General features: G+C 51.0%; 1 protein-coding gene across 1 annotated transcript in view; it reads right to left on the reverse strand.

The window, feature by feature from the left end:
• HECTD4 (HECT domain E3 ubiquitin protein ligase 4) overlaps positions 1–27305 on the reverse strand; it is a 2691195-nt gene that overhangs the window by 1712303 nt on the left and 951587 nt on the right. Inside the window, exon 38 of the mRNA XM_086943079.1 lies at positions 24215–24296. Within this exon, the coding sequence (XP_086799205.1) occupies positions 24215–24296 (82 nt within the window). The remainder of the gene's footprint in view (positions 1–24214; positions 24297–27305) is intronic.

A 27305-nucleotide genomic window follows, 5' to 3' on the forward strand; every position in this document is an offset into this window, starting at 1 on the left:
AAAGGTCATTTGCCACAAAATGATATGATTTAGTGCATCGCGCTGTATGGTGTGCGTAAAGTGCGTGAGTGGTTCTTCGTTAGTATCAAATAAACCCCACAGACCTTGCTCCCACTATGTTGGCATATGGTGCAATTAAAATCCCCCAGCCACATAATACACAGAGGAAAAATTCTTTCAGTCACTTGGGCAATTTCTACCTGCAAACAATTAATAATAGATGAAGTCTGCGTATCAAAGATATTATAGTACCAATTGATTAAAAGCAAAGGGACAACAAACAAGTTAGTAATCAAAATCAGTTGGTACCATGGAGAAGCCATTACTTTATCTATCTTTAGTGACTTGTATTTTTCCGAAATTAAGGTCATTAGGCCACCTTTTGCCCTCCTGGCCAGTGAAGGTTCAGCATTGATGACTGATGAATTATATCCGTCCAGGGATGGATCCTTTCTGCTCCAGGTTTCTTGGAGACAGATAATGTCAAAGGATTTAATATATTTCATCCACACCTCATCCGATAATCTTCGTGAGATGACTGCCACATTCCACGAGATTAGGCGAAGAGTGCATCTATCAGATTGACTGATTACTAGTCCTAAATGTTTACTAGAGCTGAACCCTTCCACTGTGTGACCAGCTTGTGTAATATTCTGTTTACCCTCACTATCTTTAGCCAAACCCTGCGTTTTGTTTTTGTTGCGGGACAGCTGCAAGTCACTATGTTGTCCCAAAGGGTCAACAGATGGTATAAGCTCGCCAGTATTCCCACAGTATGATGGAAATACAACCATATCTTTAGGATCATTTCCCATAGGGGCCTCTATCTGAAGTCAATCGACCTCTGCTAAAGTACTCAATGGGTCAAAACTATTTGCATGGTACCATGGTGGGTACTGTGATTGCTGTTTTATTTTATTTTGACACTCTATTCCTGTTAAATTGAATTGCCATATAGGAGGGCGGTAAAAAAGCCCAACTGTTGAATCAGGACTTTTGACTTATTCATGGTTTGGTCAACCATCCTATCATTTAAAGCTCTCACCAGCCCTGGGGACCTAAAGGTCAAAACAATACAGTCCCCCTCCAATGATTTCTCACTTGGTCCAACCCATTTGACCCTTCGTGCCATCTTAAGTTCTGGAAACAAAGAATTATGGTTAATACCTGTCTTAGCATGTACAAGATGCAAAGATTTGTCCTCAGGGACGGCCAGGTCTCTCCTTCACCTGGGGTTAGAGGGCGCACATTTGCGAAAACAACAATATAAGGTGTAGTTTGAGTGGCAAATTAAGAATTGAATCTGGGCTACCATTGGGCAAGTGGCGTGAGTGACGTTCCACAGCAGTGGCCTTTTGTGATCTACCTTCATTTTGAAGGTTTCGGGCCCCTGAAGCTTTTCTCATATTTTGGGGATTTGTTGCCCGATTACCATCCTGGGTAGAGCCATCTACATCCACTAATGTGGCATTTACAGGAGGACTGACGTTACTTGTGTATCCCTTTGTATTCCCATCCTGTTTTATACTTTGCCCCAGGCAATCTGATTTAGCAGCATCCCCACTTCTAGTTTTTCCCATTTGCTTGTTCAGGCTGGATCTTGTTTCAGCATGTGGCACACAAATACTAAAAATTTGGCTCTCTATACGTGATAACCGGTTTTCAATATCAGTCACTTTGTGTAAAACAGGTTTTAAGTGAACATTCATTAGTGGTTCCCGCTTAATCCAGAAGTTTTCCTCCATGCCATGTTGTATAATCGGTGTAATCAGTGTGGGTGTTATGTCTGTCAAAGGTGTATCATAACTTAACTGGGGCACCAATTCAGATGTTATTTCTATGGTCTCTTGCTTCCTTGCTGGGGGTTTTGATGTATGCGGTTTACGAGGTCTATTAATTGCCTGTCCCCTTCGTCTTTTACCCAGTGGTGCCGGGCAACTTCCACTTATTTGCTTGGAATTGCGTGCCCTCGTTAATACATTGGGTTTCTCCTTTATGATGGGGGAATCTAAAATTTCCTGAATACTGGGGGATTCTGCCAACAATGAGGGACACCCGTTAATTTGCAATCCTCCATCCACCTGACCCTCTTTAAATTTGTGCTAGTGGTAGGATAACAACTCTGAAGTATTTGAGAGTCTAAAGACAACCTGCGTTCGGTTAACTTAATTTCATGTATAATTGCAGATTCAGCTCTTACTAAAAAGGCATCCAGAGTACCTACTACCCCTTTCCCTTCCTTTGATTTAGCCATTACTAATATTGCCTCACAAAACAGTAATTATCATGAAATAACAAGCAAAGCGAAAATATAAAGCCCTGCAGATAATATAGTATACGCAGATATCACTCAACAGACAATAACCAACACCCAACACAATACAGAAAAAATATATTATCCAGTCCACTATACAGGTTTTGGGGCAGTTTCTTACATAATCCTGAGGGTCAGATGTTAATACTGTGGCCCAGCCCTGCCTCCTTTGGCCCCTGACGGCCACAGACGGCCCGCCCTTTGCCCGGGCTTAGCCCGGCGCCAGCCCGCGGATGTCCCGCGCGGCGAAGGAACTGGTTGCTTTAAATCCCCCCCGATAACAAGGGGGAGGGGCTGCAAGTCAGCTGTTGGTCCCGCTGCGCCCTGGGGTGTGTGATCCCTTCCGCGCCGGCACCCACAGGCACAGGAACTATAAACGAAGCATCTCCTGCGAAGCGGTAGGCCCAAGAAGTATTTCAAATCCCCGGTAACAAGGGGGGAGGGGCTGCAAGTCAGCTGTTGGCCCCGCTGCGTCTTGGGGCTTGTGGTCCCTTCCGCGCCGGCCCCCACAGGCACTGGAACTCCAAAAGAAGCGTCTCCCGCAAAGCGGGAGGTGCAAGAAGTATTTCAAACCCCCAGTAACAAGGGGGGAGGGGCTGCAAGTCAGCTGTTGGCCACGCTGCGTCCTGGGGTGTGTGGTCCCTTCCGCGCCGGCCCCCACAGGCACTGTAACTCCAAACGAAGCATCTGCCCAGCCAGAAGTCAATAGACCAGACAGAACGGCATAGTCAGCAATAAAGCAGGCAGAAGCAGAAAGAGTAGCCTGGGGGCACCCAGGAAGCCCGGGCAGGCTGCGCCTGAAAGAGGAAGGAACACAAAATCCATCTCAGCCCCCAGGACAGAGAGCAGGAAGGCCAAGAAGGGCCCAGACACACCTCAGGGAGGGGCCCGCACACACAGCCCAAAAAGAAGTGGAACCAGAGCCATGGCGCCAGGCCGCAGACAGCAGGTCAGACCAGGCTTACAGCGCAGCAACCCCGGAGGAGACCCCGGGACGCCACCAAAGGCATTCCAGACCAACAATAAGGGAATTGCACCTGCAACGTACTTAAACGCCATGGAGAGCAGAGGCAAGAAGGCCACAACTACCAAGCAGAAAACAAGCTATATAAAAGCTACCACTACCCCACATAGGGTATGTTATGTTCCAAGACATGGGATCCCTCTTAGGAAGAAACTTCCGCAGCAGAGGACAACAGAAAGATCTGCGGGAAAACCCCAGCAGCCAAAGAGAAAAAACAGAAGGCTTAATCTCAGGGCCAACCTGGTGTAGATAATCCAAGGCAAAAACACACAGTCAAGAAAGGCCGCCAGCAGCCAAAAGAACCACTGTCCCAACAAAGAGAACTCGAATGCGCATGAAGCACACAACTGAGGCGACCCGCCCAAAAGAAAGAACAGCACCCAAAAACCAGATCAACTCACAGGTCACTGAGGGGGAGAAGAAGGAGGAGGAGGAGGAGGAGGAGGAGGAGGAGGAGAAGGAGGAGGAGGAGGAGGAGGAGGAGGCCGTAGCCCCGCCAAAACCTCTGGATGGCAGAGTCTGCCGGGGCATGGAACAAAAGAGTTAGAACAACAAAATGGTGGGGTAGGGTCCTAGTGATTTCTGTTTAGAGACCATCGAGGAGAACTTCCCCTATATACAATCATAAACACTATACTACCTCGGGTCTGTATATTAGGCACGTGAAATCTGTGTGGTGTAACTGGATTATGTTCCCTCTACAAGAAGCACAAGGTACTTCTTGTGTAACGATATATCTATAAGAGACATTAGTTAGTGATAGATTCCTTACCTTAGAATATCCCCAGGCGTCAGACTGGATCCGGAAACTTTTGCGTAGCAGTACCCTTGCGCGTCGGTAGGTGTCGTCTGCGGCTCCGCGTCCGTCGTCTGCGTCGTGGGCGCCGTGATGACGTCGTCGGAGTACTTAGACGCCGCCTCTGCGTGCTGACGTCAGTTCTTAGACACAGCTTTTCTGCGCCAGAAGCGCAGAGCCATGCCAAAAACCAACACTGGTGCCATGAAACTAGGGCCCTGAAAGGGGATGACCTTAACCCTAGATATCGGTTCGCAGAACGGGGAGGATGGGTGGGTCGGTAAGGAATCTATCACTAACTAATGTCTCTTACAGATATATCGTTACACAAGTAGTAACTTGTGCATCTGAAAGAGACACGCTAGTGATAGATTCCTTACCTTAGAATAGATACCCCAGCAATACCAACCCCGTGGTGGTGGGTCTGCGAACCAATAATCACATCAGAAAGTCCTGGAGGACAGAACGGCCAAAGTAGCCATCCCTCCAGACTTGACTGTCCAGGCAATAATGTCGCGCAAACGTGTCCAGCTAGGCCCACGTTGCCACCTGGCAAATGTCCTGCAAGGGCACACCAAGGCAGTTGTAGTGGCTGTGGCCCGAGTGGAATGAGCCCTCAGCCCAACAGGGGGTTCCTTCTTAGCCAAGAAGTAACACGCCTGGATGCACAAGATGATCCACCGGGAGATGGTCCGCTTGTGCACCACTTTCCCTTTCTTAGCGCCCGCGTATCCAACAAAGAGTTGATCATCCACCCGGAACTGTTGTGTGCTATTCAAATAAAATGAGAGCGCACGTTTTGGGTCCAGCCGGTGGAGCCTCTCTTCCTCTCTCGAGGAGTGCAGAGGCGGAAAGAAGGTGGGCAAGGTGATAGATTGCCCGATGTGGAAGGCCGTGACTACCTTGGGTAGGAAGGAGGGCCTTGTCCGTAACACAACCTTGTCCGGATGGACTGAAAGGAAAGGAGGCTTACAAGACAGAGCCTGGAGGTCACTCACGCTCCTGGCAGAGGTGATGGCTACCAGGAAGGCAGTCTTCAAAGAAAGAAGGCGAAGAGGACAGTTGTGAAGTGGCTCAAAGGGATCGCACATCAGAAACGTAAGAACCAGGTTCAAGTCCCACTGAGGCATCACAAAGGGAACAGGAGGGAACGTATGAGTGATGCCCTTCAGGAATCGATTAACGATAGGGGACTTGAACAAAGAAGGTTGGTCAGGCAGCCTCAGAAAGGCTGAAAGAGCTGAGAGATAGCCCTTGACAGTGCCCAGAGCAGAGCCCTGCTGGGCAAGAGAGAGAAGAAAGAGGAGAACCTCTGAAAGAGGGGCATTAAGGGGATCCACAGCCTTTGCTGTGCACCATGCCACAAATCTGTTCCACCTGCAGGCGTATACCGACTTCGTGGAGGGACGCCTGGCTGCCAGAATGATGTTGCAAACTTCAGGAGGCAAGTCAAATGGCCTCAACTGTCGCCGCTCAATTTCCAAGCATGGAGGTGGAGACTGGGCAGGTTCGGGTGGAGGACCGTCCCCTGCTGCTGCGACAGAAGGTCCTCCTGAAGAGTCAGACGAACCGGGGGATCGACTGACATACTGAGTAGCTCGGGATACCAGTACCTTCGTGCCCAGTCCGGAGCAACAAGGATAACTTGTGCCCGGTCGCGCTTGATCTTCTTCAGCACTCTGGGCAGAAGTGGTATAGGCGGAAAGGCGTACAACATACCGCAACTCCACTCGTGACGAAAAGCGTCTCCGAGCGAGTGCTGCCTTGGAAATTCCAACGCGCAAAACTGATGACATTGCGCGTTCTCTTCGGTGGCGAATAGATCTAACCAAGCCTCTCCCCACTGCTGAAAGAGACCTTGCGCCACGTCCGAGTTTAGACGCCATTCGTTATCCATCATGCACCGGCGGCTGAGTTCGTCCGCCCTGGCGTTCAGAGAATCTGCCAGGTGTTGAACCATCAGAGTCACGCCCTGATGTTCCAGTCATTGCCAGAGGCGCAGAGCCTCCTGGCAGAGGGTCCACGACCCCACCCGCCCTGTTTGTTGCAGTACCACATGGCGGTGGTGTTGTCCGTGAACACCTGCACTACACTCCCTCGGACAGACGGGAGGAATGCCTTCAGTGCTAGACGAATCGCCCGCAGCTCCAAAAGGTTGATATGGAGCCGGGCCTCTGATCTCCGCCTCCCCCATGTGGCCTCCCCAGCCCTGGAGGGACGCGTCCGTCACAACTACGTGCTCTGGTTGGGGAAGGGAGAGGGATCTGCTGTTGACCCAATCGCGGTCCGTGAGCCACCACTGCAGCTGTCTCGCAGTGCCCTCCGAGATCAGGACATGGTCGGACAGGTTGCCCTGATGCTGGGCCCACTAAAACTTCAGGTCCCACTGCAGAGCCCGCATCCGCCACCGTGTGTGATGCACCAGAAGGATGCAGGAGGCCATCAGCCCCAGAAGCCGCAGCGTCAACCTGTATATCCGGAACTCGCTGTTCGGGCGGGAAAACTCGAAACTGCGCCGAGTCGAGAATCGCTCCGATGAAAAGGAGCTTCTGAGAGGGACACAGGTGTGACTTCGGCACATTGATGGAAAATCCCAGCTGGTGCAGGAGATCCGCCGTAGTCTGGAGGTGGCTGACGACGAGCCCGCCTTAAACAACCAGTCGTTGAGGTAGGGGAAGACTGAGACCCCCAACCTGCGCAGATGAGCTGCGACCACCGCCATCACCTTCGCGAACACCTGTGGGGCGCTGGTAAGGCCGAAGGGGAGCACGGTAAACTGAAAGTGCTCGTGGCCTACCATGAACCGCAGGTAACGCCGGTGGGCCGGCAGGACGGGGATGTGGAAATACGCGTCCTGCAAGTCCAACGCTACCATCCAGTCTCCTGGGTCTAGGGCAGCTAAAATCTGAGCCAGAGTCAGCATTTTGAACTTCTCCTTCTGGAGGAAGCCGTTGACGTTCCTCAGATCCAAGATAGGGCGTAGGCCCCCTTTACCCTTCTTGGGTACCAGAAAGTAGTGGGAGTAGCAACCATGTCCTACTTCTGGCCCAGGAACGCGCTCGATGGCCCCCTTGGCCAAGAGGGCCGAAACTTCCTCCTGCAGGAGCCGCAAGTGATCCCCGATACGCGGTGGTGTTGCGGTGGCATGGCTTGAGGGGTCGTCTCGAAGGGGAGGGAGTAGCCCCTCTGGACGATCTGCAGCACCCACTTGTCCGAAGTGACAGTGAGCCAGTGAGAGTGGTGATGGCGAACCCTGCCTCCCAGTGGCGTCACATGGGCCGGAAAGCACGGACTAGGAGGGTTTAGAGGTGGATGCTGCGGGGAAAGGTGTGGACTGACCTCGCCTGTTTCCCCGACCACCTCCGCGACGGTTTCCACGGCCGCCGCCGCGCTGGACGACAGTCTGCGGCGAGTGGCTGGCGGCACTTGTGGGGACACCCCTTCCTTGGCCACGAAAGTAGCGAAAGGAACCCGTTTGCTGGCGCGGGGCCGAGAGGCCCAAGGACTTGGCCGTAGCCCTGGATCTTTAAAGCGCTCAAGCGCGTGGTCCGCTTTGTCGCCAAAGAGGCGACGGCCATCGAACGGCATGTCCATTAGAGTGTTCTGGACATCAGCCGAAAAATTGGCGGATCTCAGCCAGGCGTGGCGTCTTACCGCCACCGTCGTAGCCATCGCTCTGCCTAGCGAGTCAGTGGTATCCAGCCCACACCTGATCGAATATCTGGCTGCATCTCGGCCCTCCACAAGGGCTTGGCCGAGTTTGGCCCGTACCTCCAACGGGCACTCTGGCAGCACCTCCGCCACCGTCTCCCACAGAGAGTGGGTGTAGCGGCCCAAGAGGCATGCGGTGTTGGAAGACCGCAGTCCCAGACTAAGGGAGGAGAATATCTTTTTACCATAATTCTCATACCTCTTGGATTCCCTGTCGGGCGGGGCCGACGGGAATGCGGTCTGGGAATTGGAGGCCTGGATGACCAGACTCTCTGGGGTGGGGTGGGAGGCCAGGAAACATGGGTCGCCCGGAGCCGGGCGGTGGCGTCTGGCCACGTGCCTATCTACGGGCGAACCCGTAGCGGGCCTGGACCAAGTGCCCAAAAGAACGTCGGTCAAGACCTCATTAAAGGGCAGCAGAGGCTCAACTGAGCATGACTGCGGTTTAAGGACCTCTGTGAGGAGGTTAGTCCTCACGGCCGCGACGGGGAGCTCAAGGCCCAAGGCTTTGGCAGCCCTCGTCAACACCACACCATAGGTAGCTCCCTCTTCCGAAGCCACGGTAGGAGGAGAGACAAAACCAGTGTCTGGAGAGGTGTCCAGGCCACTGGCCTCCCCAAGGTCTCCTGCCCAGTCCTGATGAGACTGACACTCTTTGGTCAGAGGGTCCTCAGACCCCTCCCAATCCTCCTCATTACCCATCTCCTGAGATTCAGGGTCGTAAATGAATGAGGTCGGTTCATAGAAGTAAAAATCTCCAAACGGCGTCGGGTGCGGCGCCGAGAGGCACCGTCCCGATGTCGGAACCAAAACAAAGGAGGCATCTGGGGCGGCGCCACCCGAGGACGGCGCCGGGGATGACACCGGACGGCCCGACGCCGGGGGGGGGTCGTAAGGTCCACTGGTGACGATCCAGAGCCCGAGGAAGGCCCAGCGGCGTCCCGCGGCGCCGGGCCTGAAGGCGCCGGTGCCGCTGTTCCCTGCGGCGCCGGGCCCGAGGGCACCGGCGGTGTCGGGATCGTGGGGCCCTGCGGCGCCGGGCCCGAAGGCGCCGGCGGCGTCGAAGCACCCGACGGCGTCGTGGTCGAAGCCCCCGACCCACTAGGGCCCCCAGACGGGTCCGCTGGGCCCGGAGGCGCCGCGGAGCCCGTCGGAGGAGAAAGGGACCTCATGGCCATGAGGAAGCGCTCAATCTCCTCCGGCGACGCGTTCAGCCCAGGGACTGGAGGGTAATGGGGCCAGACTCGACGCCCGCGACTCCCGAGGAGCGGCGTGGGCGGTGTCACCCGAACCCCCGGCCGCATCGCACGAGCGTCGGTGGGAGTCAGAAGAGCGATGATGCCTCTTCGACTTCTTGTGTTTCTTACCTGGCGACTTGGACCCGGAGGAGTGGTGCCGACTCCCGGAGCTGTGACGGCTCCGTCCCCGCGACCTGTCCCTCGACCTCCCGTGGGACCGGGACCTCACGCGGCGCGGGGCGGGGCCGACTGCCGGAGTTCGAGCCGCCTGCGGGACCGCGACCGCCTGGCTTTCCTCGAAAGGGCCAGACAGTCGGGGCAGGCCTCGTCGTCGTGGTCGACGCCCAGACACGTCAGGCACAGGCTGTGAGGATCTGTGACCGACATGGTGCGGTCGCAATCGTCACAATGCTTGAAGCCAGGCATCCCTACGGCACCGATCGGAGTCGCAAGACTTCGAAAAGGATCAAAAATGATCACCTAAAAGTTAGTCAAAAATTGACTGGGTTACTGCTTTTTCCAGATCTGCGCTGGCTGGCGCGGAAAAAATAAGAACGGACGTCAGCAAGCGGAGGCGGCGTCTAAGTACTCCGACGACGTCATCACGCCGCCCACGACGCCGACGACTGACGCGGAGCCGCAGACGATGACTACCGACGCCCAAGGGTACTGCTACGCAAAAGTTTCCGGATCCAGTCTGACGCCTGGGGATATTCTAAGGTAAGGAATCTATCACTAACGTGTCTCTTTCAGATAATGGGGGATTATCCCTTGAGGAGTAGAACTCTCACTCACCCGTAGGTGACATTCTTCATCATATGGGTTCCTCCTCCCAGCAGAAAATCCTAGCCCTGCTGAGGGCTACAACTCCCTCACTTGAGGGAGGAGCTCAGGGATGTTTTCAAATGATGTTCCCTAGTGTGACTAGGATGCTAAAATCCCATGTGTGAAAGTGTAGTGTAGTGAGGGTGCAGTGCAAAAAAGGGAAGGTGTAAAGGACTAATAGTGATCTAAAACTGCCTAGGAAGATGCAAAAATAATTGCTTTTCGTTGGGTTGCTCTCACTGGCAGAGTTAAAAATGCAGTGCGTGGAACAGTATTGATTTAAAACTGCTCACTAAATGAGGTCAACATGTTTCAGCCGAATGATCAACAATGTGTATCGGTGGCTTTCTTCAGGACCAATTAGTTGTTTGAGAAGCTGCTGCTATTTATGAACTAGTGCTTAAATTATAAAAAGTAATAAAAAGTATATACAACACCAGTAATAGTGCGAGGCTATATCAGGATTTACTGGGATTATCTGTAAAGAAAGAGAGAGAACAAAAAACAAAACAGCACACACAGTCAGTTACACGTGCTCTGCTGGTCGCTTGCTGTGATATATTTTATCATCAGTATGGGTCCAATTGCTGTTACCCAAATATAAACTTACCCTCTATTGTAGGATAAGATACCTCACCTCTACCTGGCAACAGCTCAGGGGAGGAGGCCCCGCTCTGTGGGAAAGATAAACATGCTTAATCACACCTATTCAATTTCTGGGTGGGATTTGTTCCAATTAAAAACAATTATTCTAGAAGTGTTCTCAGCAGTATGGTGGTGTGGCGTTAACTCAGAGGTTGGTGATATCAAAGGAAGTAGTTAAAACAAGGTTGAGAGTTTTATGAGTATTTTTTGAAAAACTTAAATTTTCAGACTTAAGAATCTCTAGAGTGTTACATGAGACTGACAGTATCATATCATAAGGTACTGGCTGTTTTTCTTATTTATCTCTAGCCATATTCATTTGTCTCAAAGAAATATTTTGTCAGAAAAAGGGGGTCAATTCCCTGTCTTTGCAATCGTTATCTTAAATCATGCAGAGAGTAAATGTGAAGGGGATTCTATAGTATACAGCACTTGGCAAAAGCCAGGTCTTTACAATCATTAATAGTTTTCACAGTTACATGAGGGTATTGAAGTCAGGAGCAAAAAACAATGTGCTAAAATAGCCCTTTAGAAACTCCTTACCTGTCCGTCGGTACCAAATCTCGGTACTGAGCTGCCCCCGCAGGTACCGTACGGACGGTCAGGCTCGCCTTTAATAGTATGATTAATTGTCAAAGTGTCTCCAGGTGTCGGTGCTTGGTGTCTCTGCCGCTGCCTGCAAGACCTATTCAAATGACAACAAAGGCATGCCCCGATAACCAGACAGTCTCTTCTTCATCGCGCATGCGCGCTATTATAGCCGCTGTAGACGGCTCGGCAAGCCAATGGATTAAGTATCTTACAGAAGTATAAAGTATCCATGTAGTCATCTGCATAGTATGAGCCAACCTAATACAGAAGAAACAATTGGGTTCCGATACGAACCCAGTATCAAGTGTGTGAATGTACTCCTTGCTCGGTTACAGCGCGCATATAACATACCGTGCCCACGCCTTACTTAGAGTCCCAAAGACCCCCCAATGCACAAAGGTGCCTGATGTTTCTCTCTTGTACCAAATGCCTATCGTCAGGCACTCTTAATCTATCGGGTCTTCTCAGTTGTTGTTGGCTGCTCTCTTTCGTGAAGTACGTATTGTGGATAAGGGATAGTTCTTAATCTTCAAATTCGTCATCAGAGCTCTTGCGTGTTAGTGATATAACATGACGACTTTCCCCATTCTGTAGTTTTGTCAGAAGTTACTATACAGCATCTGTATACTGTTTCTGATGCATTCTGATCACAAGAGATACTTTTGATACCTATATTAATAGACTGTCAGTCGCTACACTAGAGCCTATGAGACTAGGTATTGCTGCATACCTTGGAACGATATGTTTTACCTTTTCGATGTAAATTATGGTATAAACATGACCCCTAAATGATGGAGAATGTGATCTACATAGTGAGATTAAGATTGCCTGACGATAGGCATTTGGCATAAGAGAGAAACATCAGGCACCTTTGTGCATTGGGGGCTTTTTGGGACTCTAAGTAAGGTGTGGGCATGGTATGTTATATCCGCGCTGTAACACGGGCAAGAAGAACATTAACACACTTGATACTGGGTTCATATCGGAAATCTATTATATCTTTTGTATTAGGATGGCTCATACTATGCAGATGACTACATGTATACTTTATTCTTCTGTAAGATACTTAATCCATTGGCATGCAGAGTCACTACAGCGGCTATAATAACGTGCGTGCGCGATGAAAAAGAGACAGTGTCTGAACATCGGGTATAGCGGCTATATTAGCGCGCATGCGTGATGTAGGAGAGACTTTCTGGTTATCCGGGTATGCGCTTTGTTGTCATTTGAATAGGTCTTGCAGGCAGAGGCAGAGACACCAAGCACCGACACCTGGAGACCCTTTGACAATTAATCATACTATAAAAGGCGAGCCTGACCGTCCGTACGGTACCTCCGGGGGCAGCTCAGTACCAAGATTTGGTACCGACGGACAGGTAAGGCGTTTCTAAAGGGTTTTTCTAGCGCATTGATTTTTGCTCCTGACTTCAATACCCCTTATTTGCTCCTGACTTCAATACCCTCATGTTATTGTGAAAACTATTAATGATTGTAAAGACTTAGCTTTTGTCCAGAGTTGTATACTATAGAATCCCCTTCACATTTACTCTCTGCATGATTTAAAATAAGGATTGCAAAGACAGGGAATAAACCCCCTTTTTCTGACAAAATATTTCTTCGAGACAAATGAATATGGCTAGAGATAAATAAGAAAAACAGACAGTACCTTATAATATGATACTGTCAGTCTCAAGTAACACTCTAGAGATTCTTAAGTCTGAAAATTTAATTTTTTCAAAAAATACTCTTAAAACTCTCAACCTTGTTTTAACTACTTCCTTTGATGTCCCCAACCTCTGAGTTAACGCCACACCACCATACTACTGAGAACACTTCTAGAATAATTGTTTTTAATTTGAATAAATCCCACCCAGAAATTGAATAGGTGTGATTAAGCATGCTTATCTTTACCACAGAGCGGGCCTCCTCCCCTAGCTGTTGCCAGGTAGAGGTGAGGTATTTTATCCTACAATAGAGGGTAAGTGTATATTTGGATAACAGCAATTGGACCCATACTGATGATAAAATATATCACAGCAAGCGACCAACAGAGCACGAGTAAACTGACTGTGTGTGCTGTTATGTTTTTTGTTCTCTCTCTTTTTTTACAGATAATCACAGTAAATCCTGATACAGCCTCGCAGGAAGCAGGATTACTGGTGTTGTATATACTTTTCATTACTTTTTATAATTTGAGCACTAGTTCATAAATAGCAGCAGCGCTTCTCAAACAACTAATTAGTCCTGAAGAAAGCCACCGATACACATTGTTGATCATTTGGCTGAAACATGTTGACCTTACTTAGTGAGTAGTTTTAAATCAATACTGTTCCTCGCACTGCATTTTTTATTTTTTATTTTTTATAAATAGTTTTTATTGCAAAAGGTATAGCATACACAGCTGGTGATTGCCTACAACCCTGGGGCCGGCAGCGTATAATAACTACGGAAAAACAGAATAGTACACAGCCTGTGTGCCGACATCCTGGAGACTCGGCGGCAATTATAGGTCAAGGTGTGATGCTAAGACCAGGAATGCGATCGTAGGGCAGTATAATCGACTGTTTGGTATTTTTCTATTATAAAATCAACGATAACCATATAGTTGGAACATGTAAAATAAAAAAAGCAGAGTCAAATAATAGTCACACTTGGTGTATCAAATAGGAAGAGACATCACAGTAAGGACGCCTCAATAATTAACGCCGAAGCCTTCCCACCGGTCCAGCACGTGACATAGCTAATTCAGCAGATGGAGAATCACACAGTTCGCCTCTGTATACATTCCAGTGCCCCCACTTCCTGTCCCACACCTTAGGGCAACCCCCTATCTTGTATACCGTCTTTTCTGAAATCATGCATCGATCCATTTCAGCCACCCATCCCACCACTAAGGGTCTATCTCGGGAACCCCACTTCATTGCAATGGAGCGTTTAGCTAGCAAAAAACCCAGAGGTGCCCATTGTAGTTCTTGAACATTAAGGTCGTTGGCACCCAAGACATCAAGGACACATGGTCTCGGCAGTGGTTTACCCAAAGAGTCGCTCATTTTCGTGAGAACGCGTCCCCAGAACTCCTGTACCCTCGGACAATCCCACAGTATGTGAAAGAAGGTGCCAGGTAAGTTACAGCCTCGCAGGCACAAGGGGTCAGGGCGCCGCCCAATTTTTGCCAAAGTAAGAGCGGACATGTAAGCCCTATGCAATACCTTCAGCTGAATCAGGTGAAACCTATGGCAGATAGCCGCTTGTCTAGGGGACATGAGGGCCGAACGCCAATCTTCCTCATCGAAGGGGCCCAGGTCCGCTTCCCATTTGACTCGCAGTGACGGGAAAGAGTTGGGAGGTTATTACACAGTTTTCGATAGGTGTAGGAGATAGCCTTCTCAGGGAGCGGCTCTGATTACAATCTGTCTTCTAGGGGGGAAATAGGAGGAATTGAAGAGAGGTCTGGAATGGCGGACCGAATGGCATGTGAAATTTGCAGATAACGAAAGAATTCAGTGGATGCCAGGGAGTACTTGGTCTGAAGAGCATTAAAAGACAGGATAGAACCTTTGTGAACCAGATCTCCCACCTCGGAAATCCCTATCATGTCCCAGTTGTCGAATCCCTGGGAGAAGCAGAGGGAGCCCAAGCGTTGGGACGACCACAAGGGGGTAGCTTTAGAGAGCGTGTCAGCCCATCCCAGACCCTTGTTGGCTTTGTGCCACAGTGCAACTGTGTGAACCATGGGGCCGACGTATCTATGTTTAACGGGCTTGCTATAGAGGGCTCCTAAGTAGCCCTCTCGACCAGTTTGAATTCTATCAAGGAGGAAGGCCAGGTTAAGGGGTGAGCCGTGTACCCAGTGGTTGACGGCCACCAACTGTGACGCCCAATAGTAGAGGTGGAAGTTGGGCAGGGCAATGCCTCCGTCATACCAGCCTTGAAAAAGCTTAGACAGGGCAATCCGAGCGGCACCACCGTCCCACAGTAGAAGATGAAGCTCCCCATCCACCATGCGAAAATAGGAGTCCGGGATCAAGAAGGGACAGTTTTGCAGGGCATATAGAAAGCGCGGAAGAGCTAGCATTTTAAACAGAGCCGCTCTGCCCAGAAGAGACAGCGTGAGGGATCGCCAATGTGCAACGTCGCTGCGGAATCTGTGCAGGGGGCCTAGTAAATTCGGTCATGAAATACCTTCGAGTCAGGTGTGATATAAATGCCAAGATACTGAAAGCCGTCAGTGGCTATCGCGATGGAGAACCCCCGGGGCAGTCGGGGAGGGGGGCCATGCAACATATATAGCGTGGATTTAGTCCAGTTAATTGAATAGCCCGAATATTTGCCAAAATTGGTGAGGGCATGAAACAGGCTATTGATGGAAGACCGAGGAGAGGACACATAAATCAAGATGTCGTCGGCGTAGAGGGAGATTTTGTCTATCACGTCGTCCTTCCACTGGAGACCTCTGATGGAGGCGTCCGTGCGGATCCAGTGCGCGAGGGGCTCGAGGGTAAGGGCGAAGAGCAACGGAGATAGAGGGCAGCCCTGCCTGGTGCCCTTGTGGAGACGAAACTGGTGCGAAGTGTGGTCGTTGACCCTAACCTGGGCAAAAAGGACTGTGTACAAAAGCTGTACCCAGCTAATAAATTGGGGTCCAAAGCCAAAGCGGGCCAGGACCTCGAAGAGGTACGGCCATTCGATCGAATCAAACGCCATTGTAGCGTCAAGAGATAAAATGGCTGCATCCTGTTGGATAACGGATTGACGACTCATGACATTGTTGACTCTACGCAGGTTCAATGCCGTATTGCGGCCTGGAAGAAAACCGGACTGATCATCATGGATGAGGGAGGGGAGCACGAGAAGTAGTCGAGTAGCCAACAGCTTAGCCAGGACCTTCGCCTCCGCGCTAATCAAGGAGCTAGGCCGATAAGATCCGCAACTATCGGGCGGTTTATTCGGCTTGAGGAATACAACAATGGAGGCCAGTCGCGGAGCCAATGGGAGGACACCATCGTCTCGACTTCGTAGAAACATATTTCGCAGATGGGGGATAATCTCTCCGGCCATGCCTTTGAGGAATTCGACAGGGACTCCATCCGGGCCCTTAGCTTTGCCGGAGTTTACAGCGAATAGTGCCGAAGTAAGTTCTACCACCGTAATGTCAGCGTCCAATGCTGCCCTATCCTCCTCAGATGTGAGCGGAAGACGCATCTCTGCCAGGAGTTGTCTAGATTCTTCTGACGTGTAGGAGGGACCCGCTGTATACACCTTCTCCAAGTGGTCCGCAAAAGCCTCCGCAATATCTTGTGTGTCATTAACCGTGATTCCATCCGTACCAAGGATGGAGGATACCCATCTAGAGCCCTGATCCCGGCCCTCAAGCCAAGCGAGCATTTTTCCAGCAGTATCTCGAATTCATAAACACGATGGCGCGAGTGTAGCAGGCGGGCTCGCGCCCTCTCTTGGGCCAGCGCTTGGTAGGCCAGTTGTTGTGCGGTGTTGTGTGCCATTTCGAGATGGACGAGGTCAGATTCTGCATGGAGGATCTGTTCATTATGTTTACGTAAGTAGCCCGTTTTCAGTGTCATCGCCTCGCCCTTTACGACCGCCAAGTACGCCTCCCAAAGTGTCACCTCAGAGTCAACCAAGCCGACGTTTTCAGTGAAGTAAAATTCGGTACTTTCAAGGAGAGAGTCTTAAATATCAGGTATCTGCATAAGCCAGGGGCTAATAACTATAGGGCCCCGGGTATGGGGGCGATGGTAGGTCAGGTCTACACTAAGGGGCGAGTGATCGGAAATGCCCCGTGGAAGACCCTGTGGTCGGAGGAAGAAGCCGAGATCGGCTGTGGGGCAGAATAAATAATCAATGCGGGACATGCTTTTGTATGCATTTGAATAATGTGTAAAATACGCTGTAGTTGGGTAACGGTGGCGCCATATGTATACCAGCCCCATGGCTTGAGCAAAGTCGGATAGGTCGGAGCGCGCCCGATGAGAGCTGCGCTTAGGGCTGCGATCTAGGTCATCGCACATCGTGTGATTAAAATCACCGCCGATCAGTAGTGTACTATTATGCGATTGCCTAGCTCCCTAAGGGAGTCTTGTACGAGTGTAGGTGGAATATAGACGGAGACCAAATTCAGCGGGCGGCCCTCCCATGTAGCTTCGACAATCGCGGTGCGGCCCAGGGGGTCAGCCCACGTTTTGGAATGAGTAAGTGCCAGGCTTTTTTTGATTAGGATCCCCGTACCGCGGGATCCAGAAGTGAAGCCCGCGTGAACTAACAATGTATACCCCCCCCCCCCCGTTGGAGAGCCCTGCAAGTGTTACCCACTAGGTGTGTTTCCTGTAGGAGGACGATATCGGGGGATTGGCGACAAAGGTATTGGAGGACCACACTTCTCTTAATCTCGTGACCCAGCCTGTTAACATTCCAGGACAGGATCGTGAGGGTTCGAGAGTGGGGATGCATCTTCATTATGGACTAAGGGGGCCATCGGAAAGGAGAAGTGGAGGTAGGGCTGACGGAAGCACCACCAGTGCGGGAAGGCAAAGCAACAATGAGGAAGAGGAAGCTCACAAGGCCCTAGGGGACCAGGCAGCCCACGGGGCGAACAGCTAGTCAACTTAAGACCTATAGTGGGTCGAGAGACCTGACCAATGTGACAGAAGAGGACTCTGCAGAAAAATAAAAAAACAAGGAAAACAATGACAATGCAATAACATCATAAGAAACCCAGACCCCCCCCCACGTCCCCATCCATCCCCCCTCCCTGCTTCCCTGCCCGAAGACTTGAAACTATCCACACCCCAACTAGGCAGAGTGCCTGTCGCCCTCCCAACCTTGATAGGGGTGCTCGGTGAGCCGGTGCCACCCCCCGCCGGACACTAGTAGTGAAGTGACCATCAAATACAGAAAAAAACTTAAGCGGCATACAAATCCCAGTGCGATACAATGCAATACAATACAATACAATACATACAAATCCCAGTGCCATATTCACATATCAAATAGAGTACCTGGTAGTTAGTCAGTACGGCCTCGACTTGGGCCGAAGAACACACCATCAGGAATCAGGAGCTGACAAGGTGCGGAGCAGGCCCGCCGATCAGTACCCCAAAGTCAGTGCATGACCGGCTCCCCAAGGTATAGGGACATTAGTCCCCTGCATCATTGGTACCGGTAAAGATTTCCTGGCTGCCTGGCATCTGTTCAGTGCGTGCGTGATCGTCTTGGTCGTCACGGGCGTCACGGCGGCTCAGAGATCTCCCAGCACGGCGCCAGCCCTCCAACCAGTCCCATACCTCCTCCGGCGACAAGAAGAACCACACCTTGCCGTCGTGTTCCACCCGCAGTTTTGCTGGGAAAAGCATGGAATATTTGATTTGTTTGTCACGTAGGGCTTTCTTGACTTCCAGGAAGCTACGGCGCCTAGCCTGGACCTTCATGGTGTAGTCCGGGAACAATGTAATGCGGGCATTCTCCAGGAGAAGAGACGGTCCCGCCCGGGCTGCTTGTAGGATGGCGTCACGGTCGCGGAAATTGAAGACCCTCGCAATAATAGGTCGGGGGAGCCCCCGGCTTGGGTCTGCCTCCCGGGACCCTGTGCGCTTGTTCAATGGAGAAGAAGCTTGAAAGCTTCTTTGGGCGGAGGTGGGTCGTGATCAGGTTTTCCACAAAGAGGTCTGCTGCTGGCTCCTCCAACCGTTCCGGTACGCCCAAAATTAGAAAATTGTTACGTCGCGCCCTTCCTTCATAATCATCCAGGAGTTCGCTCATTTGTTGCTGTTGCTTCTGGAGCTGCTCCACCTGCCAGTTGGAGGGTAGAAGTATCGTCAATCAGGGCCGCAGTTTTAACTTCCACATCATTGACCTTGGAATCCATTTTCCGCAGGTCAGCCCTCAGCAGCGTCACCTCTATATTGACTGAGTCAATCCGCGTCTCCAGGGAGGATCTGACCCCAGCAATTGCCTGCATAACGTCCTCCAGGGTAGGGGTCTTCGCTCCTGGCGAGGGGGGGACATAAGGATCGGGGTCTCAGGGGAGGGCGAAGGTTTCTCGCCTCCCTTAGTGCCCCATGAGTTCTTGTTGAGCTGCCTCTGGTTGGAGGGTCTGTTCGCCTTAGACGACGCCATGGGGAACAGAGATGTCAGAGAAGCAGCGTGCAGAGTTCAAGGGGAGTCAGAGTGTTGCAGGAGATATGGCCGATAGAGGAAGAGAAAGCGGCACACCCTCGGCTCGTTAGTCCAAGTTCAGCGGGTAGATCAGTGCCCAGAGAATGGCAAGTACTAGAACTTCCAGCAGGCAGCGGCCACGAGTAGAGCTCAGGAGTGGCACGGAGGCACAGAGGGGATCCGGGCAAGTGTTAGGAAACGCCGCAGGGCAATGATGGCCCGGGGCTACCCCGTCCGAAGTTGACACCACAGCAAAAGGGCGGATCTGGGCCTGTAATGGCCGCGGGAGCTTCTCGGGGGCACCCAGGAGGGTCAGGTTGTGTTCAGGGCCTCAAGTAGGAGGCAGCCAAACAAGACGCCTAGAATATACTAACCAGCGTGGTACTGCACGTGTCAGTGTTGCCTGTTGGCACAGCGTTGTTTTAGAGTGTAGCACCCTCCCAATGCGTTGATGGTACCAAGGCCACGGTGTTCAGGCTTCTACGTCATCCAGGAGCGGCCGCCACAGAACAGAGTTACAGGGGTCGGGGTCCGGTATCGGCATAAGCGGAAGGGCCACACATTGCACTAAGGCTGTACAGGCTGATCCTATAGGCCTGCAGCGGTAGGGGGTGAGAGCAGTCCGGGAAACAACTTGTGTTAGTGCGTAAAGGCCCGCACCCGGGGCGATGTGTGGAAGGCTAAGGGCAGCGCGGGCCCGCAGCAGCCGGGAAGCGGGAGGGATTAAACGTCAGCCGGGCGCAGCAGTGAGCAATCGGGCACAGCAGGAGGTCGATTTTGCCCCGAGTCTCAGCAGGAGCCTTGCCTCAGACGTACCTCATCCGGTGCAGGGGGTCGCTGGATTGTGGCGATCGGGCCTCCACCACCCCGAGGACTGGGCCACAGCGCGACAACGCCGAGAGAAGCCGGAAGCCAAAGGAAGGCTCAGGAGATGAGTGCGGCCCGGCAGCTGTTTTGTTGTCCGCACTGACAGGTATTGCAAAGCGGCCCGGGGCTCAGGCGAGATGCAGGCGGGAAAAGGCACCGAGCGCCCGCAGCTACAGGCCCAGAAGCCGGGGCGTTGAGTAGGCGGTCCCCAGCGGAGGAGGAGTCTCGCTGCGCTCACTCGGGGCAGTGTGGATCGGGCAAGGAACCGACCAATCAGTCGCTGGTAGCCCGGAAAGGCACTCGCAGGGCTTTGGTGCGTTGTAGAAGGATCGGTTCCCCAACTCCGCCTTAGGATAAAGCAGCAATAGCGGGCACGGTTAGTTACGGAGTCGGAGCTCCGATACGGGCGCTATCTTGCCCTCAGCCGGACCTTCACCTCTTAGACGTGCTCCGCTCTCGTTCCAGCACCAACCAGGACAATTATAACACCAAGGCTGGCACTGAGGACTACTATGAGGCCCCCTGTGTTTTAGAGGGATCTCAGGTCGGGAAACAGATGAAATGTGGCGGATAAGCAGGCAGGGGTCGGGAGCAGCGTTAGAGAGCGACCATTCAAGTCGGCTGCTAGCCACGCCCCCCTCGCACTACATTTTTAACCCTGCAAGTGAGAGCAACCCAATAAAAAGCAATTATTTTTGCATCTTCCTAGGTAGTTTTAGATCACTATTAGTCCTTTACACCTTCCCTTTTTTTGCGCTTCACCCTCACTACACTACACTTTCACATATTGGATTTTAGCATCCTAGTCGCACTAGGGAACATCATTTGAAAACATCCCTGAGCTCCTCCCTCACAGTGAGGGAGTTGTAGCCTTCAGCAGGACTAGGATTTCCTGCTGGGAGGAGGAACCCATATGATGAAGCATGTCATCTACGGGTGAGTGAGGGTTCTATTCCTCAAGGGATAATCCCCCCATTTTCTTGTAGAGGGAACATAATCCAGTTACACCACACAGATTTCACGTGCCTAATATACAGACCCGAGGTAGTATAGTGTTTATGATTGTGGAACAAAAGAGTGCCATCGAAGGGAAGATCTACCGGCCGTTCCTGAACCTTTTCCGGGAACACACTGACGCGGAGCCGAGCATGGCGGCGAAGGGCAACCAAAGAAGCCATGGCACGACCAAGCACCTCCGAGATGTTCAGAGCGGAGCGAAGAATAAACGCAGCCAGCTCCTGGCCATCCAACTCATGGTGCTGCAAATCCACACCAGCACCCTCCTGAGAAGCGGCAGGTCCAAGGGACTCTGCCGAGTCCCACAAGCAGCAGGTGGCCCTAGCCCACACACTAAGTGTTAAGGGCCCGCAGGGCTGTACTGGTCCAATCAAACATATTGCGCCCTCAAGAGTCCAGCCAGCGGGCCTCCAGCGATGCTGGAGACAACAGCGGTGGCAGGGGGGGAAAGGCAGTCCGCAAAAGGGGGCTTGTGACAGAGGGGTAGAGGGAAAGACACCGGGTCACGCGGTGCTGGAAGGTGCCGGTGGAGAAGGTGTTAGGGCACCGGATCCCCAGTGGTGGGGCGCCCCCATCAGAGAATAATGGAGCAAACCCTCAAAGGGAAGTAGCAGCTCCCTCCCACTAGAGCCCTGGTGGAGAACTTCCAAAAGATGATCCGAGGGGAAATGGGCAGCCGGATCACCCATGCGCAAAATACCCTCAGCCATGGAAACAGCACGAGTGAAGGCAGCACCCGCCTCCGTAGGGCCCAGCGGTGGGGAAAGCAGCTCCTCCGTAGGCGACGGCTGCGAGCTAAGGCGGACATCCCCTATGCCAATCGAAGTGAGGAAGGGTCAGGCCCGGAAAGGAGGAAGAGGGGCTGAGGAGTGGGGACCTGTGGCTCCTCCGGCGAAAACTGCGGCCACGGTAATGGCGAGGAGCCGTCCATTGATGACATCAGCGAAAAAGCCATGACGCGGCAGCCCGTCTCCGGCGAGGACGACACCAGCAGGCGCCCAACCTCCGGGGAAGAGGAGGAGTCCAAAGACAAATTCACGACCAGACGCTTGTCTTGTGCTGTAGAGTCCGCAACCTGAGGCAGAACGTCATCATCGTCCAGCGCCAACGTAGACGCCGGACAGGCCTCCTCCACTCCACACGGTGCAGGAGACCGGGGCTGGGCCGGAGCCAAGGCGGCTAAACGGCGCAGACTCGACCTCCGACGAGGCAGCCGCCTGCGTGGAGGGTCGAGAGGGACCCGTGGAGTGACAAGGAGTCCCCAGTCAGCCTCGACCCATGAGGGGACGAGAGGGACCCCCAGGCCCCTGTGGCGCCGCCAAGGCACGGTCTACCTCCGACGAGGCAGCCGCCTGCGTGGAGGGATGAGATGGGCCCAGGTAGGGATGAGGGGTCCCCAGCCAGCCTCGATCCATGATGGGACAGAGGGAGGAGCCGCCGACCCCTGTTGCGCCGCCTGTGCCAGCAGCCGCCGGAGCCATAGCTGCGTCACCTCGGCCTCAGACAAGATTGCCGCCTGTCCATAGGGCCGAGAGGGGCTCAGGGATGCGACCGGAGCCCCAAACGACCTCCTGCGACACCACAGGGACTCCCGCAGGAGTTTGCGGCGAAGAAGGGGTGCCGTGGTCCAAAGGAGGGACCCCTAAAGGGCCGCACCCCAACGGCACCACACCCTCCAAGCCTGGAACCGAGCCAGAAGGCGCCGGGGCAGGAGCCACCGGCGACGCTGCGGAGGGCCCTGCACAATGCAAGGGATCCGCCGATGTCCCAGGAGGGGAAGGAGGAGGAGGAGGAGAAGCCAGCGAGGCCTGCAAAACCGCTGCATATGTCTCCATCTGGGCTCTAGACGCCCCCTTTCTGGGAAACGGTGGAGAGGGAGACGATACGCGGGGCTGCATAAGGTGCGGAGAGCCCACGCCCCCAACAGGCCGGAAACCAGCCCTCGGCGACAAACTGCAACGCTTACAGACAGGTGAGCGATGCTCTTGCGGCTTAGGAGAGGGATGAGGACGACGACGACAGCTTTGAAAACCTTCTGCAGCAGCTGATTGAGGTGACGAAGTCAATCTGGATATGCGAGTCGAGAGAAGTTTCATCAGCGCTCCCGCCGCGACTTCGGCTTCAACTGCTGGCACGCCTCGCAATCAGTGGAGTCGTGATGTTCCCCCCAAGCACCACATGCAAATGAGATGAGGGCCCGTCGCCGACATCAGGCGTCCACAAGACAAGCACTTCTGAAAAACCCGAAGGAATCCGCACACTGTTCCCACAAATACACGCAATAGCAAAAGGAAAAGTCCAAACAGGCCTGGAGCACGAACTGGATCCGCGGAAAAGGAAAAAATTGACGTAGTGTGATCTTGCTGACGTCACGTACGCGGACAACGCTTGGGCAGAGTCGCATGATGCCGTCCCCCCAGGAGCGCAGGGATGTCCCACCGGCGCGCAGGGATACTGTGGCAAAAAAAAAACCCAAAATCTCCAGATCCAGTCTCACGCCTGGGGATAATTCTACATTAAGGAATCTGAGGCTAGTAGTCTCTATCAGATATCTGAGGTTAGTAGATATTGCAATGTGTTAGTAAGTGTGTATAATAAATACACATTTTTAGAACTACACTGTGTGGTTCTTTTTCACCTAACCTATACCATAAGATTAAGTACTGGTAAAACAAACTTCTTTACACTCCTTCTGGACTAAGCCTTAAGGGCTGCTCTCCACAGCTACCACTTAGCCCCTTCGCTGTGCGCGTCAGTCAACGGCCGTCGCGAGCACTACCTCGTTAGTGCTGCGCATGTCTGTTGGCAGACACGACCCCGCCCACTCCCACACCTAGGTGGAATTTGCGGCACAGTAAAGGAGCTAGTGAGCTTTCTTAAGTTGTCTAAGACCACTAAAACCACCATAAGAGTTGTCTGGGTTAGTGCAGGGTGCTACACTTACATAAGTGAGCACCACATACTAAGCCAGCCTCCTACACATATATAATACATTGGTGTGCCTTATACCTCCTTACCTTGGTCATGTCTCGGTCCATCTTCACCACCTTCTCCATATTGGCACCAGTACCCAAGCGGAAGGGTCGTCCTTCTGTGCTACTGAAAATATGAAGGAAAATGGAATTAAAACTGTTATCGTAGCTATTAGTTTCAGCAGCTCTCTTTAGAGAACACACACAATTGAAATAAAATACAGCTGTGTTTCATTAACTCTTGAACATTTACTACAGGGAAGCAGAGGTCAGATGGTTAATAACAAGTTTTGGGCATATAGGAATGGAAGAGGTTATGGCCCCCTTCTTTTCCCAGACAATCTTAACTGTAGTCTTTTCTATCCTACCAAACACTACTTTCTTTGCTTGGTTACCCTCTCTTTTAAGATCACATTAACCTTTGCTATCTCACTTCCTTGGTGGAAGCAATTTTTTTCATTCTGAAGAAAGGGAGTAATGTTTTTACCTTCTAATCATACAATGGGTTTGTTTAGAAGACTTAAAGGAAAATTTAAGATGTTCAAAGGCCCTGCTGATGTTCCTCAGACCCACCAATCTAAATCCCCACCAAGCTTAAAATTACCTGCAACCAACCTTTTTTCTTTTCTCTGCTAAATTCCATTTACTTTCAAAGCCACACAAATCTATGCTATTTCACATTCCAAATGAAGCAGTATTTCCATTAAATACCAGATACTCAAATTTTCCCATTGCCTCAAAATATTCCATACATTTGCCATTTGTTTCTTTGCCCCAAGCAATTTACAGGCCTAACAGTAATTCTAATATGCAATGATTAACATAATTTAACTTCATTGAAACTCCACTAAATCATTACTGGAATTGGGGGACCCCCACTGAATAGTTATTGGAATACGGGGACCCCCTCACGAGTCAATATTGGAATCCTGGGACACCAGCCTAAGCAAGTTAAATGATATATATATATTTTTAATTAATCATCATCAATTAATTAATTCAATGATACACACAAATAGAAAAAATAAATAGATAAATCCGGCATGAGATATCATAGCATACTAAAACAGTATCCCACCATAGTTCCACAATCATGTATAAATAATGATGAATCCTAGTTTACAATTCACACACAAGTGGGAAGAGCAAGGTGAAAATCATAATATTCAGCAGTCCCCCTAGTTCGCTATCTAAAAAAAAAAAATCCTATTCCCATCCTTCCCCCCGCTTCAGAACGAAACAATATAGATCTTAAACATATTACGGTGCCAATTATAACTGTGCATAGCTAGATACTCTCCAACCTGCACTTCCAGTCTGTTACTGGAGCCCAGATGCGCTTCCCTGGCTGCCTTGCTTTCCATCCTTTTTTTTCATATAGTCCTTTTTCTAAACTATATATACCTAAAAGCCGAGACAGCCATTGTTGGAACGTAGGGGGGTTAGGGTCTTTCCATACTGATGCTATGCAAATCCTGATAATAGCCATTTCTATGAATAGAAATTCATAATGAGTTACGAGGGCTCCATCTCTAGCCACCCCCAGGACCACTAGATCGTTAGTAAGGCTTATCTGAATACCCAAAGTCCGTCCCATGAAACGATCTATTGCTGTTTTCAAGGGGGACAGCACTGGACATGAGGCGAACATGTGGATCGTATCAGCTTCTATACTCTGGCAGCGCGGGCAGCAAATACCGCTTGTACCGCCCCAACAAGCTATTCTTGCTGGTGTAAAATACAATTCGAGATAGTTTTGAAATGTTGAGCTTGGAGATTCGCAACCTTTAGCACCTTACACCCCAGTTTAAGCGAGGTTCCAAACTCATTCCCTTCCGTGTTCAGTTTCGCCCGCCATTTTCTTGAGACTTTTTCCAGATCGTTATTTTTACCCTGATTCAGTTCCCCCATAGATCTGTGTGATTCAGCACCCCTCCGAGCTTTGCAATCGTTCCATAACCACATCTCTTTCAAATGCCTTATTCCCTCCTTGTTTCTTTGTCAAGGCCGACCTAATCTGCAGGAATTTGAAAAATTCTCTTCGCTCTAAGTTATAAGGATTTTGTGCTCTTTCAAAAGAAAGTATGCCTTCAGAATCAGTGATGTCACCAATTATCTTAACTCCAAGCGCATCCCATCGTCTCATTACACCATCGTGAAAAACCTTCGGTAGAGAGGGATTCTTAAACAAAGGAGTATAATAATTCATTCTACCAAGTCCCAGCTTCTTCCAGATTGCAGTCCGAATCATTATACCTGGCCCCAGCGTTTTAAAATTGACTTTTTTATAATAGCTTGCCTCGCTAAACCTTAAAAGCCAATTGAGAGCTTTGCCACTTAATAGTAGCTCATAGACATCTGGTATAGACTCTCCACCCCTCCATTGATCTATGATCGTACCACCCAACAGCCCACGCATATACCGGAGAACCGAAGCCCAATAGTATGCCCTTAGGTCAGGCACTGCCCAGCCCCCTCTGTCACTAGGAAGTGACAGAAATTTGATTGCCATTCTTGTTTTCCCATTAGCCCAAATGAATTAGTTAACTACTCCCTCCATCTCTTTAAACCAGTTGTTAGCAAACTTCAGGGGGATAGTCCTAAATAGGTACGGGACCTTTGGGAGAAATACCATTTTAATAATATTACAGCGCCCTACCATTGTCAGATGTAAATTATTCATTCTGTTTAGATCTTTTTTTGATTTTTGGATTACAGGGCCTAGATTTGTTTCCATATTCTAGTTAGATCTGATGTTCTAATTACTCCTAGATAGGTGGCCGAATCTGTCTCTCTTGGATCTATCAGGGCAGCTTTATTATTAACCGCAATTTGTGTCTTGCCACGATTTTGTTTATAACCAGACATTGCCCCGTAGCAATCCGCTTCTTGTTCAATTGCAACCAGAGCAGAGGAGGGGTCTGTAGACGTGATTGCCAAGTCGTCTTCATAGCCTAGGAACTTTGTTTTAAATCTGTTTAGTTTTATCTGACGGATATTTCTGTTTAGCTCTATTCTCCTGATAAAAGGGTCTATACAAAAGGCAAAAAGAAGCGGGGGAACAGGGACACCCTTGTCTGGTTCCTCGCCTGATGTTAATTAGGTCGCTCTGTTCTCCCATGGCTCGGAGTCTGAT

This window comes from Lissotriton vulgaris, chromosome 11, assembly GCF_964263255.1.
Source record: "Lissotriton vulgaris chromosome 11, aLisVul1.2, whole genome shotgun sequence".
NCBI lineage: Eukaryota > Metazoa > Chordata > Amphibia > Caudata > Salamandridae > Lissotriton > Lissotriton vulgaris.